The sequence below is a fragment of the Sarcophilus harrisii genome, chromosome 4, assembly GCF_902635505.1.
Source record: "Sarcophilus harrisii chromosome 4, mSarHar1.11, whole genome shotgun sequence".
NCBI lineage: Eukaryota > Metazoa > Chordata > Mammalia > Dasyuromorphia > Dasyuridae > Sarcophilus > Sarcophilus harrisii.
This window is the reverse complement of record NC_045429.1, coordinates 365,998,628-366,017,432: the sequence shown is the minus strand read 5'-3', so window position 1 is coordinate 366,017,432 and position 18,805 is coordinate 365,998,628. Positions and strand designations below refer to the sequence as shown.

General features: G+C 33.5%; 1 protein-coding gene across 1 annotated transcript in view; it reads left to right on the top strand.

Moving 5' to 3' along the window:
* URB2 (URB2 ribosome biogenesis homolog) overlaps positions 1-18,805 on the top strand; it is a 44,085-nt gene that overhangs the window by 12,744 nt on the left and 12,536 nt on the right. The window contains exons 5-9 of the mRNA XM_003767827.4: positions 1,885-2,039; positions 4,966-5,076; positions 7,825-8,067; positions 12,148-12,235; positions 16,868-17,007. Of these exons, the coding sequence (XP_003767875.1) occupies positions 1,885-2,039; positions 4,966-5,076; positions 7,825-8,067; positions 12,148-12,235; positions 16,868-17,007 (737 nt within the window). The remainder of the gene's footprint in view (positions 1-1,884; positions 2,040-4,965; positions 5,077-7,824; positions 8,068-12,147; positions 12,236-16,867; positions 17,008-18,805) is intronic.

Sequence of the window (18,805 nt, the reverse complement as noted above, 5' to 3'; positions counted from 1 at the left end):
ATTGGAAATTCAATGTAATGGGTTTTAGTCATCTCCCAGAGTTCTTTTGCTGGGCGTAGCTGGTTCAGTTCATTACTGCTCCATTGGAAATGATTTGGTTGATCTCATTGCTGAGGATGGCCAGGTCCATCAGAATTGGTCATCATATAGTATTGTTGTTGAAGTATATAACAATCTGTGAAAATGTTAAGAATGTTTTGTTTTTTGAATTTTCTACAAAGTTGGTTCAAATATATTGTGAAAAAAAAATGAACAAGTAGGGTTCTTAAAAAAAAAAATTCCAGTGGATTATATCATAGATTGTATTCTGGTCCTTGTTAACTAGATCAGTTGTATAATTGTGAGCAAAGCATATGACCATCTGTATCTTAGTTCTCTTTCTTACAAAATGGAGGGAAGGAGGGAATGAATAAAATAATTTTAAAGATTCTTTCTTAATTAAAAGTCTGATCTGTTTCTCTCCAGTGCCCATGTTTGAGATGACTAGAGAATGCAGTGAGCCAGACGGTCTTGATTTCTCTATTACATTTCTGGTAGTCAATACTTTTCTGATCTAGTCCTACAAATGTTTCTAAGATGGCTGAGCCTATGGATTCAGGGGAGAATTGTCATGTGAATCTGGACCAATATTGACTCTGTAGGCTTCTTTAGACTGATATCAGTTGGTTCTTTAAACCAAAGGTCCAGTAGGCCCATCTTACTCTACTCTCCCAACTCTATTTCTAGAGAGGAATCTGTGTCAGACAAAGCAAAGGGTTTTTTGTTGTTGTTGAGTTGTTCCAGCTATGTCCAACTTTGTGTTCCCAATTGGGGTTTTCTTGGCAAAGATACTGGGATGGTTTGTCATTTCCTTCTCTGGCTCATTTTATGGATGAAGAAACTGAGGCAGAGTGAAGTGACTTGCCCAGGATACCATGACTAGTAAGTGTCTCAGACCTGATCTGGCATTCTGTCCACTGTATCATCTAGCTACCCAAAAAGTAGAGAGTAAAAATGCCAATTATTTCTCCATAGCAACTCTGGGAGATAGGTGCTGTTATTATCCCCATTTAACACATAAGGAAATTGAGGCAATCAGAGGTTAAGTGACTTGTTAGGGCATATAGCTAAAAAAATGTCTGAGTGAAGTTTGACCTAAGATCTTCTAATTCCAGGTCTGTGATTTTAGTCACTGTACCATCTAGCACCAGGCCCTGTCTTGTTCTCGTACTGTTGTAGGTCTGAAAGGCTGAATGGTTTTTGAAAATATTTCTGGCTATGGGTACATCAGTCCTTGTCTGGTCACATGGTCTTGGGCAAGTGGGCTAATCTCATTGTGATTCAGTTTCCTAATATCAGATGAGAGTTATGGAATAGGGGTCTCTTAAAGTCAATATAGCTTTAAGATTGGAGGTTTAATATGTGTAGAGCTAGGACATTCAAAATGGGGTTGTCCCTATTCTGTGATTTTAGGAGCTCCTGAAGGGGTCACCTGCTCCAAAGTATATTTTTTCTACCTGCTGATTAATCTTTGAAATTCCTTTATAGAGAACAGAGCCTTTAATTCGACTACTAGAGATAAAATTAAAGTGAAAAATAACCCTTGGAGAAGCAATTTTTAAATTCATATTGTTTTGAGAGGTTAATGGGGAATGAAGGTGAGAGCAATAGGGGATTGCACCTCTAAAGGGGCAGTGTGTGTCATATAAAAAGAGGATCTCTTGGGACTATATCATAATGTATTTAGGCTTATCCTAAATATAGTAATAGTTTTAGAGGAAAAAAAACCAGTTGTCTTTTTTCTGGATAGAAAAAAATCAGATTCAGATAAACTTTAAAATTATGGTAGTTTTTCTTCTGAATCAACATGACAAGTGATGGATTTTTCTTTTTTTTTGTTCACAGATCCTAGAATACACGTGAGTGAAGATGTGGAACCTCTTATGGTGGCTCTGTTTAATCAGCTGCTGGTTGAAGGCACAACTGTGGAGTTCCAGATGATAATGCAGCATATTCTCCAAGGACTAGAGATCAGTAATATTTGGAGACCAGATATAAATGTAAGTGATTCTCTTATCTGTTTCTAAGGTGTTTGGCTTGTTTATCTTTTCTGAGATACATATTTATTTATTACCTGATCTTTATACAAATGAGAAAACTTTTGAGATGTTATATTCTAGATTCATGTTTTGCCTTTGACACCTGTTGACTGTGTTATCCTGAGCAAGTCACTTACCCTTTCAATGCTTCAAGCAACTCTCTTGAGAATATAAGTTGTAGATCTTTATTGGTTTAAGCAGTTCCTTTTTGAGAGCTCCTTGTAATGATGAAATCACAGGTCTGATGAAAAAAAAGATAGTAATGAAATTGATCTATTTTATCTTTTGTGATCTCTTATTTTTTCTGGTTATGAATTCTTCTCAAACAACTGATCTGAAAGGAACATATTGCTTTCTGATTTTCCTAGCAGTTCTCATAAATCCTCAACAGTTTATATTGTTAGAGTTGTCTACTGGACTACTATATTTTACTGCTTTTGGATCCTGCTAATTTACTTTCTTTTATTGATTTTTAATATTTTTTGGCGAGTACCAATTTGCTTTCACATTACTTACATTTTCTATGGTACCTCTCCCTTCTGACTCCACCCAGAAAATCATTTCTTTATGAAAGAGTTTAAAAAAAAAAAAAAGAAAAAGAAAAAGGAAGTAAAAATTCTCCAAACTAACCAACATATCAAAAAGTCTTATGATATAGTCTTCCATAGTCATGGTTCCCCACTTCTGCAAAGAAATATTGCAAGGTATATTCTTATATCTTTTTGGAGAAGCCAGCATTCAGTTTTGATTATTTTCTTGTTAAATCTTCCATACACATTGTTATAGTCATTGTTGTTCTGCTTCCGTCATTCTGCATCAATTTCTATAAGTTTTATGTATAATGAACATAATACAAAGAACCATGGAAAAACTTATAGAAAGTTCCATGGTTCTTTATATTATGTTCATTATTTCTTACAACACAGTAATATTAATTCCATTGTATTAGTCTGCTATAATTTGTGTAGCCATTCTTCAGCTGATGAATCTACTTTTGTTTCCAGTTCTTTGTCACCACAAAAAGTGCTGCTGTAAATATTTTGGTATATATGTAATCATATTAAAAATTATTGACCTCCTTGGGACATATATCTACTAGTGTACTCTTTGGGTCAAAGAATAGAAATTCAGTCACTTTCTTTGCATATTTCCAAATTCCTTTTTCACACTGATTGTGTTAATTCATAGCTCTACAAATAGTGTTCTAATCTTTTTTTAAAAAATTTTTTTAAATTTTTAAAAATTTTAAAAATTTATTTATTTTTAATGCACATTGCTTTATGAATCATGTTGGGAGAGAAAAATCAGAATAAAAGGGAAAAATCATAGGAGAGAGAAAAAAAAACGGAAAAAAGAAGTGAACATAGGATGTGTTGATTTACATTCAATTTCCATGATTCTTTTTCTGGATGCAGATGGTATTTTCTATCAAAAGTCTATGGGGATTGCGTTGGAAGTGACCATCTTTTCACAGGCCATCCAATGTTGACTATTCTCATCTTTTATCATCTTTGCCAATTTATTGGATGTGAGGTGAAACTTCAGTATTGTTTTGACTTGCATTTCTCTTATTAGTGATTTAGAACATTCATACGGTTGTTAATAGTTTGTAATTCCTTTTTTGAAACCTGTTTATATCCTGTGACCATTTGTCTATTGGGATATAGCTTTTGACGTTAAATATTTCTGTAATTTATATATAATGGATCTCAGATCCTTAATCAGACATTAGATATATAAAGATTTTCCCCCCAGTGTGATGTCTTCCTTTTTTCTTAGTTGTATTATTTTGTTCAGACAAAAACCTTTTTAATTTTCATAAGTTCAAAATTATTTATCTTTTGTAATTTCCTCTTTTTCTTTGTCTGATTAAGAATTTGCTCCCTATCTTTAGCTATGAAAGATATCTAATTTTCTCTTTTTAAATATTATTTTCTTTAATATTTGGGGCACATTCCATTTTAAACTTATTGTGGAATGCTTTAAAGTGTTGGTCTAAACGTAATTTCATTCAGAATGCTTTAAAATTTTCTCAGCAATTCTTTTCACTGGTTTTATTTAGGTTTTCAGACATTCAATTGCATGGAATTATTATTTCTCTTTCTTCCTTATTTAATATATCTCACTGAGCTGCTTTTCTCTTTAATAGTCTCCAAATGGTTTGATGTTTGCTGCTTTATAATATAATTTGAAATCTGGTTGTACTATTTCCCCTCTTACCTTTCTTTTTTATTTCATTTGATAGTCTAGGGTTTTTGTTTCCCCAAATAAATATCATTGTTAGGCCTACCTTTATAAAGTATCTCTTTGGTAGTTTAATTTGACATAGCCTAAATGTATAGATTAACTTTGGTAGTATTTTTATTTTCATATATTAGAATGGCCAGAGCACGAACACCTTTTAATTTGTCTTCTTTTATTTCTGAAAAATATTTTGGAGTTGCTGAATATTCTATTGCAAATCACTGGTGGTAGCTTCCATTAAAGTATTAATGGCTTACGTAATATCTTAAAATTCCGAGACAAAATCGATTCTTTTTTGCCTTGTCCTATAACTTTTACTATTCCTTCTATTTCCTGGAATCTTTCATACACACACACACACACACACACATACACACACACGCCTCAATGGGATACTTATGGCAATATATTTGTTATAGTAAGATCTTTAAAAGTTTTGGTTATACTATTTGGTTATATTATGGCACTTACCTACTTAATGATATAAAGGACAACTTATTCACCAATACACAGAAACTGTGTGTTATCCATGTCCCTTGATGTCAGTATTATTTTGGAGTTTTATTAATATGACCTTCTTGCAATATTTCTTCTTAAGATGGATTCATTTCCTTCTTTTTTCTGCTTTTTTTTTGCCTCTTAGGGTATTTTGTCAGCTATTAAATTGATCAAATTGCTACTCAAATGTCCTTCAAATGGAGAGAAAATAAGATCTTTCTGGGTAGTTTGCCCTCAGATAATTTCAGCTTTAACTGTAAGTATCTTGTGTTTTGACACATTTGTTTAGTTCTTAAACCAGGGTTCTTAACATGGGAGTCTATTAGGATGGTGGGTTGTTTTTAATATTTTGATATCTTTAGTTCTACATAATTGTTTTCCTTTGTAATCCTATGCAATTTATTTTATACATTTAAAAACATTGTTTTGAGAAGGGACACAGAAAAGGTTAAGAATTCTTTCCTTAAATAATACCTTTCCTTTTTTGTATTTACCTACTTCTATGGGTTAAGATAAAAGAGAAAATATATATTTTATGTCTTTTGGATAATATTTATTCCTTGAAACCATGATATGAAGGAAATTAGCATAAGAGGAAATCCTTACTATGTATGTGCAATGTTCTGATGGTATAAAGTGCTGTTATATCCATTTGTTAGGATGTGATGGGTTGAATCCATAGCATTAATGAGTAAAGAGGGCAGGGGAAACAATCTTGATTTTTATTAGTTAACATTCAATGATCTGAAAGATAGATAGTATAGTATAGTATAGAGAGCTGTTCTTTGAGTTAGGAAGACTTCTGATAGATGTGAATCAATGCCTTTGGTCACTTCTTTGTTCCCTAGGTAACTTTCTAAATTTTTAAATCATAGATGAGCTGCTGGTCTGCCATCAGCCAAAGGCATTTCCGTATTTTGAATTAACATCAATGAAATCATAGTTCTATCCATGAAAAAAAAAGTGGTCAGAGTAGTAAAAATATATATACCAAAAAATGGAGATGGCTTGTCTTCTGTTGATGTTGCCAAACTCAGGATAACTGAGAAAGGATCTGAGGAACTCTGCTACTGTAGAAAAATTTGCTGGAATTAATAGAAGTTGAATCAGTAAAAATTTAGTGTGTGATAAGAAAGTAGATTTATTTAATGGACTTGGATGCTTTAGATGGGGAGTTATTGTTACATTCTTATGAAAATGTCATAGTTTGGCACCCTTGAGTACACTTAGCCAATCTGTAGAGATTCATAATGGATCACAACTTATTTTATAGCAAAATTACTATGTTTAGTTTGGGAATGAGAACTGTTCCTGCCTTCTAAAGATCCTAAAATTAATAGTTTCAGCCCAAGTTTATTGAGCAGTAATAAGAATTACCACCATTGGCTCCCTCTTAAATTCTTTAATACACAAGAGAACAGATTATCCCCATCATGAAAAAAATACATTATTAAGTACTTCTTCACTTATGTTAGGAGTTTTAGAGAGTAAGATTAAGAAATTTAATATATTTTCTTAGACTGTCCTAGTTTCATTCTGTTTAACTTCCATTAGAATATGAACTACTAATGTAATTTTTAAGTTTACCTGTCTTTGTTTTTTTTTGTTTTTTTTTTTTAATTTATTTAATAGCCTTTTATTTACAGGTTATATGCATGGGTAACTTTACAGCATTGACAATTGCCAAACCTCTTGTTCCAATTTTTCACCTCTTACCCCCCACCCCCTCCCCCAGATGGCAGGATGACCAGTAGATGTTAAATATATTAAAATATAAATTAGATACACAATAAGTATACATGACCAAACCGTTATTTTGCTGTACAAAAAGAATCAGACTCTGAAATATTGTACAATTAGCTTGTGAAGGAAATCCAAAATGCAGGTGGGCATAAATATAGGGATTGAGAATTCAATGTACTGGTTTTTATTCATCACCCAGAGTTCTTTCTCTGGGTGTAGCTGGTTCAGTTCATTACTGCTCCATTGGAAATGATTTGGTTGATCTCCTTGCTGAGGATGGCCAGGTCCATCAGAACTGGTCATCATATAGTATTGTTGTTGAAGTATATAATGATCTCCTGGTCCTGCTCATTTCACTCAGCATCAGTTTGTGGTTTACCTGTCTTTGGAAATCTCTGGAAACCCTAGACTCTTTAAGTGGTATAAAGGAATAGTACTAACAGATTTCACAGTAAGTTTACAATATGATTTTTTATTCCTGATGATTTTTGGAAGTTATTTCCAAAACTAAGTTATTTCACAGATTTTGAATTTCCATTTCAACCATAAGAATTGATCTGCCTAGTATTGGGTTGGAAGCAATTAAGCCATGACCTGCCAGGCAGTACCTGATCTTTTCAATATATGATCTGATTTCCAAAGTTATTAATTCACTGTCTCTCACCATCCATTCATCTCTAACAATGTAAAAAGTAAACTTAAACACCGTTATTTTTTATTTGTTGAAAATATAACTTGTTTTTTGTGTGCACTGAGACTAACTTTCTGGTTTCATGTTTTGAGATATTGACAAACTAATTCTTTTATCAGCAAAGGACTTCTCTTCAAGGTGAATGAACATAGTATATTGATAACAAAGAAGGCAAAGTTTATTTTATAGGCCCTAAAAATTTATTTACTAGTCTCCTCTATTTTTCTTTCTTTTTTTTTTTCTTTTATTTTATTTAATAGCCTTTTATTTACAGGTTATATGTATGGGTAACTTTAAATATAAATTAGATACACAATAAGTATACATGACCAAACTGTTATTTTGCTTTACAAAAAGAATCAGACTCTGAAATATTGTACAATTAGCTTGTGAAGGAAATCAAAAATGCAGGTAGGCATAAATATTCCTCTATTTTTCTTAATTGCCGGTTAGCCTATTCCAATTTGTTATATTGGTTTTCATTTTTCTCTTTACTATTTGCATTTTTATCTTTGTATTTTGTTTTCTGAAATGGAGTTTTCTTTTCTTTCTTTCTCTTTGTCTTTTCAGTTTCAAAACAAAGAGGCTTGTCAGGACCAGTCCTTGCTTCTCACTGTTGTTGTGCCCATTTTAGATACAGTGGCCTCTTTGCTTCGTCAAGGAGAAAGCATAATTAAAAACCCGCATCACGTCAGCCTGGCGTTCAGTATTCTTTTAGCAGTCCCTTTGGATCACCTGAAACCTCAGGAATATAGCAGCATCTTCCTAGGGATACATGAAGTCCTCTTTTCTATCCTGCAGTGTCACTCAAAGGTAAGAAGATGATATGGACCAGGACACTTTATTCATTGTTATTATTTTAGAGTTACAGAGTTTTAGAATTGGAAGAGACTAACTTAGTCACAAAGTACTAGATCTGGGACTAAGGCTTGCTTCTCCTGACTTCCAGTCCAGTGATATTTCCCCATATGCCATACTTTTTTTTTTTATTTAATTGTTTTAGTCACATTCTACACTTGTGACCCCTTTTCGGCTTTTCTTGGCAATGATACTTGAGTGGTTTTCCATTTCCTTCTCCAGTGTATCCATTTTGTCAGATAATCAAAGGTTAAGTGACTTGCCTAGTGTCATATAACTAGAAGATGTCTGAAGCTGAATTTGAACTCATATCTTTTTGACACCAGGCCTAGTGCTTTATCTACTGAGCCATCAGCTTTTTTTATGCCATACCTATTTAAAATTAATAAGAAACATTAACAAATAATAAAATTATGACAAAGCAAGCTTTTTGACACTTCTAGATACTTACTCTTATTTGTTCTTTTGGGGAATAAAAGGATACTGAAGTAACTGAAGCATCTCATGTATATATACTCTTTGAATTTTTGATGTAAGTGTAGAAATAATTGGTCTTGAGTTTTAGCCTTTAGAGTAAGAAATAAAATTGAGAGAACAAGTAGATGTGATTATTAAAAATGAAATTGGTATGTATAAAACATGAGATCGTAATTAGACCTCTTTCCTGCCATGTTGTTTCAAAAATCAACTTAAAGTTGAAGAATTGAAGGTGTTGTAGTCTTGAACTCAAGTGGTTTTCAAGTGAATTTGAATACTTTCTGCTTCCAATGCATTATGCTTGATAACAAAGATATTTAAAAATTATGCAGATACTGTTCTCAAGAAGTTCCAATCTATCAAGGATGGATATGACATGCATACAGATAACTCTGAGGAAATGTAGTGCTGTAAGGGCAAAGGGTGACTCTCAGGGCAGAGGGGGTGGAGGTCCTTCAACAGAAATCAGGGATGGTATGGACAAAGCTATAGAAATCGAATAATAGAGTGGCAGTGGAAGTAGACAGTGGTTAGTTTAGCTTGAATTTAGACTAAGTAATATTCTAGTTAGGTAGATAGATAAATTGTGAATAAATAATGAAAAAAAATTAAGTACTTGAAATGTACAATATCAGTCAATCAATGAACAATCATTAAATGCCTACTATTGCCAGGCAATGAACTGAGTATTGACAATACACAGAAAGGCAAAATACAGTCCATAAGAAGACAACATGTAAACAACTATATACAAACAAACTATGAATGGGGAAATCATCAACAGAAGAAATGCACTAAAATTAAGAGGCTTTGGGACAAGCTTCCTGTGGAAGGTGGAATTTTAGCTGGAACTTTAAGGAAGCCAAAAGGCATGAATGAAGAGGGAGAACATTTCACTCATGCATTTAAAAAGTCCTGGGCTAAGAGATGAATTATCTTGTTTGAGGAACAGCAAGGAAGTCAGTGTCATTGGAATGAAGTAGAATACATAGAGGAGAGATGTATTTTCATTGCACTGGAAAGGTAAAGGGAAGGCTAGATTATGGAAAACTTTTGAGTGCCAAATGGAATTTTATATTTGATTCTGGAAGAATAGGAAGCCACTGGAACTTCTTGATTAGGAATGTGTCATGGTTGGATTTTCACTTTAGGAAATTATTTTGGCAGATGAGGAGGATGATTTGGAGTGGAGAGACACTTGAGGCAGCAGACCCATTAGCAGAGCTGTTGTAGTAGACTAGCTGTGAGGTGATAAGGATCTGTACCAAGGTAGCAGCAATATCTGAGGAGGAAAGGGTTAAATTAAAGAGGTGTTGCAAAGATGAAATCAATAGGTTATAGCCACAGATTGGTTATGGAGAGTGAGAAATAGTGAAGAATTGCGGATGATACCTGGGGGAGTGGGAGGCTTGATAGTTACAGGAAATTTTGGAATGGGTTAGAGAAATTAGGGGTAAGATAATGAATTCAGTTTTGGACATGTTGACTTTAAGAAATCTATAGGACATTCAGTTCAAGATGTCTAGAAGGCAGTTGGAGACAGCCAAGAGATCAGGGCTGGATAAGTAGATTTGGGAATCATCAGTATAGTGAGGATAATTAAATCCATGGGAACTGATGATATTACCAAGAGAAGTAGTGTACAGGGAGAAGAGAAGAGAAGAAGAAGGCATAAGACAGAAACCCTTAAGACACATCTATATTGACAGTGTCAGAGAATGCATGCAGGTCAAGAAGGCTGAGAATTTGAATGAATAAATAAGACAGTTCCTCCTTTCAGGGAACTCATATTCCAGTGGGGATATTGCACATCAGATTTTAGATGCAAGTCAAGTGGAAAGGTGCAGTGGCAGAGTATGTCTTTTGTATGTCATTTAAATTTTTTTTCTTCCCTCCCTCCATTGACAAATTTTTTCCCCTTCTTCCTATTGTCTCCTTTCTCCCCAGGGGGTGGAGAGTGGAAACAAACCTTGTAATAAATATGCATAGTGAAGCAAGCCAAACTCCCATGTTGGTCATGTCCAAAACTTCATCTTATTCTACATATTTAGTGTCATTTTCATTGATAATTTCATATCAGGAAAGGCAAAGGGAACAAGTATTTATTAAGCACCTATGTATGCCAAATTAGGATAGCTAGATGGGCAGACAGCTAGGCCTGGAGGCAGGAAGATGAGTTCAAATGTGGCCTCAGACACTTACTAGATGTGTGGTGGCAGTAAGTCAGTCATTTTCTTCATCTGTAAAAGGAGCTGAAGAAAATGGCAAATCACTTCAGTCTCTTGGCCAAGAAAATCCCAAAGAAGTCATGAAGAATCGGCATGATGAAAAAATGACTAAACAACAAAACCATGTGCCAGCATCATCTTACGTAGTTACTGGACAACCCTCATCTTATTTGAGTCTTACAATAATTCCTTTTAGTTGAGGAAACTGAGACAGAGAGAAATTAAGCAGCTTGCTCAGGCTCACACAGCCAGGATGCATCTGAAGCCATATCTGAACTCGGGTTTTCCTGACTCCAGGCCCAGGGTACTCTCCATTATGTTGTCTAGCTGTCCATCCATTCCTCACATTCCACTCTTTGACAATGCCACATACTTTGTTGAAGAGAATCTTCTTTTCTGAGTTTTTGACAGCTGTGGTTGCATCATTTGTAAAAGCAATTACCACACATCTCCAAGGGGATTATTTTTCAGGATGTTGGCTTTAGAGATTGTTCTAAAAGTGGGACCAGTGGTGTGTGGGTGCTCCTATTCCCAGGACCCTTTGCTCATTGAAGACAACTGGTCATCAGTTGCTGTTGATAGTAGAACTTTTTCCATATTGATTTCTCCCCTTAATAATGGCTGGGATGCAGGCTGGAAGCAGGGTTGGTAGTATAGGGAGCATTGCTCTTCCCCAGGCTCTTGGGTTCAAGGTCTAGACTAGACTAGAGATCGTGGTGGTAGTGGTTTGAATTCTTGGCACATTCCCTCAGGGCTACCTTGCTGCTTTAAATTATATGTCATTGATTATATATGATATTTGAACTAATTCATTATTGCTGTAGTAAACCTGTTGAACATTGTCATTATTCCAGTTCTCTGATTCTCTTGATAAGACATCAAAATGTGATAAAAAGAGCTCTAAACCAGAAGTGATGAGATCCAACGTTTAGTCTTGGTTTTGTCACTAGCGACTTGTGTGACTTTGGGGAGATCATTTCATTGCTGTGGTTCAGTTTCCTCGTTTAAAAAAAAAAGCCAAACAGTTTTAAATTAGATGATCTCTTTATAAAATCTCTTCAGCTCAATAGAGAATAAAAGTATTTATTCTTGTTTTCCATTAATTAGGATATCCAGTTTTCTAACAAAATACTTCTAGCCCTACTTGAATGGAAATACTTTTAGGAATTAAAGATACTACAAAATTCTCTCATTCTCTGATTTCAGATGAGGGCAGTAGTACTTCATTTTGCATGTAGCATTATACTATTGAGTGGGTATATACTTTTTATTTAATAGATTTTAAATCAAATATGAGTTAATTTATAATCTTTCAACTGTTATTTTGCAGGTGATGCTGAAAGCCTTGCCTTCTTTTCTGAACAGTTTTCACAGACTAGTATTTTCAGTTATGCATGAAGGCCGTCAGAAAGACAAAGGTATTTCACATATATAATATTGGATGTATAGTTTTGTATAAAGATAAGACTTTTTAAATTTAAGTAATGTTAAAGGAGAGTTCTCAGGTAAGTGCTCATCAAATTTTATTTGGATCTAAAAGTCAGTTCTTGAATTTCAGGAACCAAATAAACTTTTCAGCTTTGGGAATAGATAAATAGTAAAAGGTTTTTGGGGAAAAACAGGCAGTGTTGCTCCAGGATAGGGCTTTTTAAAGTTTTTCCATTTGTGATCACTTTTCATCTGAGAAATTTTTATGTGACCTCAGGCATATAGGTATATGAAATTGGTATAGAAATCAAACATTTACTGATAATAAATCATAATTTTGTGCCTTCCACATAAGGGCCTTAGATGGAGACTGAAATTAGAATCCTGATGTAGAGGGGATCCATTGAAAGGTTTGAAGAATCTAGTGGGAATGTTCCAAAAGATAGCTGAACCTAAAGTACTATTTGGGCAGTTTGAGGATGAAACCAAAATGCCAGTGGCAGCAAAGTGGTTCTCATTCCTTTCTCTTGGCAAAGTCAAGGGGAACAGAGTGTTTATTCCAAACTGAAGTGTGTTTAGTAGCCCAGAAATCAGAGGAAATCTCAGATAGGTTCCCATTGCTGCTTGTACTAAGTGACACTTTCTATGAGTATATTTTTCTCTTGAAGATATTGTGGTTTAGTATATCTAAGTGAGAAAACTGAAGTATGCGTCTGTGATTTCAGGAAAGAAGGCACTGAAATACTAAGTATCATGATAGAATACTTGGATTTTTTGGAGTCCTCTAGATCCCAGCTTCTCAAACTGTGCTTTGTGACCTCATATGGAGTCTTGTAATTGAATGTGGAGGTTGTAAAATTATGATTTATTATCAATAAATATTTGATTTGTATACCTATTTTTATATACCTATATACTCAGGGTCATGTAAACATTTCTCGGATGAAAAGGGTCATGAGTGGAAAAAGTATAAGAAGCCCTGCTCTAGGTAACTGATAGAAAATGAATTCTCAAAATAAGGTTTTGCATTAAAACTTCACAGTTTCATGAGTTCATTATTAAACTGAGCTTGCATCAGTCATTAAGATTAATACTTGGTTGATAAGAATTCTGACAAATTTATGGGGAGCCCTACTATTGCCCATTTTAGTAGTTTTTATTATTTAAGATGTTATTTTAAACAATTAATTGCACATAATCAAGTCTTGATTATCTTTGCCAATGGAAGAGAGAAGAGAGTATAGATAGCTCAAATCATTGTCACCATATACTTTGGCGTTTTTATTCAGTCAACAATTTACTCTCTTCTGTGACTGCTCCTGACACCATCCAACTTAGTATTACTCTGTGAAATCTGGGATCTCTATGGGAAATAGGAAACTAATACTAAGGGCATCACAGATAATGAAGAGTTAATTGTACAAGCTTTCCTTACAAAGAGTTTTCAATTTCTTTGTTATCATGTACTCTATAGCATGTTAGATATGGTATTAGACTCTGGTTCTTTGTTCATTGTGCTTTAGTCTCATTATCATGGATTTACCAATTTAATTTTCTAAATTTTTTGAAATTATTGTATTGAGTAGATGTTTAGTTATATGAGACTTGTTCAAATGTATGCATTTGTCATATTAAAATGTTACATGCTAGCATTATAGTCATACGTGTACATATAATTATACTTAAGAAATTAAGGGGGAAATATTAGATAAGTGAGCTATTAGACTTGTTACTGAAGACTGTTAGAAATATCCAAATGCAACATTGAGAAGTTAGATTTTCTACATAGAACTCGAGTCTATAGGCTATAGAAAATTAGATTAATTAAAAAAAAAAACTTATATTAATTCTATATCCTCTTTCCCTAGCATCTGTCATTAATTTCTCACCTCTTATTTATCCCTTTACTTTATTCTTTCTAACCATTTTTTTGTCATGCTTGGAAAGTCTAGCTGCTACCCAATTTTCATTTTTAGAAGCATTTGATATTTTGTTATATAGTTTATGTATTTCTGTATGTGTATATGTAGAGTTTTCTGAATACAATTTAAAAAGATAAAGATTGTAAATGTGATGAAAACAATCCATGGGCAATCGAGTCTTTTTACCATTGATGTGGACTTCAGTTTCTGTTAGCATAGGACTTTTTACTTTTTATTTGATGAATGCAGCTTACACAGGTTGGAATAGAGTTGTCCTACTTGCTTCATGTTATGTATCTATAAATTCATCAATATGAATACCCCTTCAATTAATGCAAACAGCAATTGCTTCTTTGCCTTAAAAGATGATCTAAATGAATTGATGTGGCTGCAAAAATGCCACCTAGTGGCCAGTTTTCAATTTTTAAAAAAATTTATTTATTTATTTTTCTAATTACAGCTTTTTATTTTTATGCATGGGTAATTTTTCAGCATTGACAATTGCAAAACCTTTTGTTCCAATTTTTTCCCTCCTCCACCCTTCCACCCCAGATGGCAAGTAGACCAATACATGTTAAATATGTTAAAGTATATGTTAAATACAATAGATGTATACATGTCCATACAGTTATTTTGCTATAGGGGCTAGTTTTCTAGTGACGAATCTTCAAACTTGGCTAGGCTGCTTTTTGAATGTCAGTTAAACAGTTCTTCCCCAGACTTAAACTTAACAAGAATTTTTATGATGTTTAGGAAAAAAAGGAAAAGAATATTTTTTTTTAAAAAACCTTTATAATAGTTTTCTTTGTGGTGGCAAAAGAAACTGGAAATTGCAGGGATGCCCATCATTTGGGGACTAGCTGAACAAGTTGTTTTATATGATTGTACTATAATAACTGATGAGCTTAGAAAAACATGGATAGAGTTATACAAAGTAATGAAGAATGAAACGATCAGACCCAAGAAAATGCTGTGTACGGTAATACCAATATTGTTATAATAACAACTTTGAGTGAATAAGCCATTTCAACTATAATAAAACCTAAATTAACTACAAAGGACATATGAAGGAAGATGTTGTCTGCATCCATTGAAAAAGCCAATAGATAGAAATATGTATAGAATGATTTTACCTTTGTACACACCAATACACACATACAAACACATACATATAAACATACTTTTGTCTAACGGTAGCCAACTCTAGGACAAGGAAGGAAAAAGGGGGAAAAAGGAAATTTACATGATCATTTTATTATATACTTAAAAGGAATAGCAAGTTGAAAATAGTAAATTTGCAATTTCATGAGCAATCATCTATTTTATTATACTGTGTTATAGAAATTCTTGTTTTGTTTCATAAATTAAAAATAAAATCAATAAAACATTTTTAAAAAAGCATTTGGCTTGATAAGGTCCATCAGAACTTATGTTCTATTAGCATAACTTTTATAGGCCAACTTCACTTATGCAATGATGAGAAAGATTTGCTTATTTAAACTTGAAAATAGTCGTCTTTAAATTCCATTTATGGACTTTCAATCATATATAAATTTGACCTATTAAAATTTAAAAGTGTGTATATGTTTAATGAAAACTCCATGTGTTTCTCTCTGTTATATATGATTGTGTTTAGCATTTAAAAGGCTCAGGCAATTTGAGCAATGACTGGGCTTGGTAATAGCAGGAAGTCTCCTATAGTCATTTAGATCTTTGTAGGGAGAAAAAAGAAATTCAACAGAAACCTGGCACCTGTGTGAGATGTAATGCCATCCCTGGCATTTTTGGTGGGGTATGAAAAGTATTTCAAGAGTGGTAGTTTGTGCATCTCAGGATTTTGTAAAAAGGGATTCATACATTTGGCAAAGAGTTGGGCTAAGCGACTACTAACTTTTCTTCCAGTACTCTGATTTTAGAAGTATGAGCATCTTCTGTGAAGGTTAGGAGTCAGGCAGATAGCTGTCCATCTATACAAAGGAAAACCCTAAAAGAAAGAATTATAAAATAAAAATAGCAGGGAAAAATAAAGGTATATTAAAATATCTTATTAATTTAATAATCAACATACCAGTTTTTTTTTAAACTGTAATTTCCCAGAGCCAGTTTGTGGTTTAGTGGATAGAACATTGGATCTGTAGTCAGGAAGAATTGAGTTCAGATTTGACCACAGACATTTATTAGTTATGTGACCCTGGACAACTCACTTACCTTTTAGTTGCCTCAATTTCTTCAACTGTAAAATAAAAATGTGCTGTAATTATGTGGGTAGATAGTACCTACCTCACAGAGCTATGGTGAAGATCAATAAGGTAATATTTGTGGGGGGAAAAAAACTTGGCAAATTGTGGGTATTATATAAATGCCCGTTTCTTTCTCCTCCTCTTCCCCCATTGCTTTACATGTTAACATTTAAAGAAATTTTTTTTTAAAGGGAGATTGTATTTTTCCTTAGGAAGGTAGGCCATAGTCTTAAACATGTAGCCTTCAAAAGTCTTATTCATCTTTCATCACTTTCAAATAAAACCCATATTCTTTTGAACATTTTACTTTTCTTTATTCTTTTTTACTCTCCTAGCAGAAAATGGGCTGGGTAATCAGTCTAACAGTCCAATAATGAATATACAATACAAAGTTAGACAAGGATTCACTGATATGCAGAACTTTGCCCTAATTGGTTTTGTGATGTTTTAATGTTTCTAGGGAATACAGAAGATCTGACCATAGTACTGGAATGTGCACGCTTGGTAGAAAGAATGTACAGCCACATAGCAGCAAAGTCTGAAGACTTTACAATGTTTTCTTCTTTCATGGTAGCCCAGTATGTGAATGAACTGCAAAAGGTAAGACCAGATATCCAACCAGAGATTTCTTCTATGGTCTTCCATTGGATTCATTTGCAGAACACAAGAAGCTGAACCAGAATTTTGATTTGTGAAAGAGTAACAAGAATAACTGTTATTTATAGAATACTTTAAGGTTTGCAAAGTGCTTACAACAGTCTTATGAAGTTGCTTGTCATTGTTTGTCTTTTGTATTCTATTATCTGTTCACACTTCCATTCCCTTCTTTACTTTTTGCTCATCTCTCCACTGGCAGCATTCCATCATTAAACCTATATTCAAAATTTTAGTATATAAGAAACATGACAATTTTATTGAGTTCAAAACTCTGACTCAAGGAGATATCTATATATGTTTTACTTTGTGATTTATATAGTTTGAACATAATAGTAAGAGAGCATATAGTAGCTTCAGGTCATCAGGCCTAGGGGAGCTGTATCTGAGAGTACGAGTAGGGTTAGCAGGTGGGATTGCTAAGTCACAGTCATTGATCTTTGAAAGGTCATGGAAAGTGGAAGAGATGTTATAGGATTGGAGAAAGGCAGATATGCCATTTAAAAGCAAAATAAAAGATTACTATTTCAAATTAAATGCCAGTAAACTTGACTTCTAGTCCTGGCAAAATATTAGAATGTATTTTTCAAGGGAAATGATAGATGGTAAACATCTAGAAAAGGAAATGGTGATTATAAAGAATTAATAGAATTTCACCAAGAATAGACCATTCCAGACTGGCTCGTTTCCTTTTTGGACGCTTTTTAGTACATCAGAAATGTTGTGGATTTTTACAATGCATTTGACACAAGCTGTTCTGCTATTCTTCTGATTCAAATGGGAAGATAAAGGCTAGATAGCAGAATAACAAGGTAGATTTGAAACTGAAAAATGAATCTACTCAAAGAGTAGTTATTAATGGTTTAATATCCAACATGGAAGGGAGGTATCTAGTGAAGTTGCAAAGGGATCTGTGTTTGGGCCTGTGCTATTTAATATGCAACTTGGATAAAGGTATTGATGGAATCCTTATTAAATCTACAAATTACAAAAAACAGGAACAGAATCACTAAGAGATCTTGATTGGTTAGAATTTTGAGTCGGATTTAATAAGATAAAATTTAATAGAGATAATTGTAAATCCTTATACTTGGTTTCCAAAAATCAGCTTCACAGGTACATAATGAGGAGATGTGATTAAACAGTAGTTTGTCTGAAAAAGATCTGAATGGTGTTGGTTCAATATGGGGCAACATTGTGATATTATGTGACAACCAAAAAAACTGATGTGATTTTCGAATGTATTAAGAAAGGGATAACATGGTATAGTGAATAGAGCATTAAATTTGAAATTACAAACCATTCCCTGTCAGTTACTGTGTACCCATTTTCTGAGCTTCATTTTCCTCATCTGTAAAATATGGGTAACAGTTCATACATTATTTGCCTCTCAGGCTTGTGCTGAGAAATGTGCTTTGCAAAACTTTAAAGAAATATATAAATAGAAATGGATCATTATCATCATCATCATCATTATTTTTATTTCTGGCTGAGCAGATCATAGAAGACTTGATCTCATCTGGGTCTTGAAGGAAAGATAGGACTTGATGAGATGGAACTAGGAAGCAGGAATGAGGAAAGGATATTTTACCGATTAAAAATTATTTATTATTATTATTACTATTATTATTTTTGCTTTTTTTCATTTTATTGCCTTTTTTTTTTTTGCTTTGCATTACCTTAAGTTCAGAATTTATTTTTTCCCTCAGACATGTTTTGTAGCAACAACAAAATAAACTAGCCC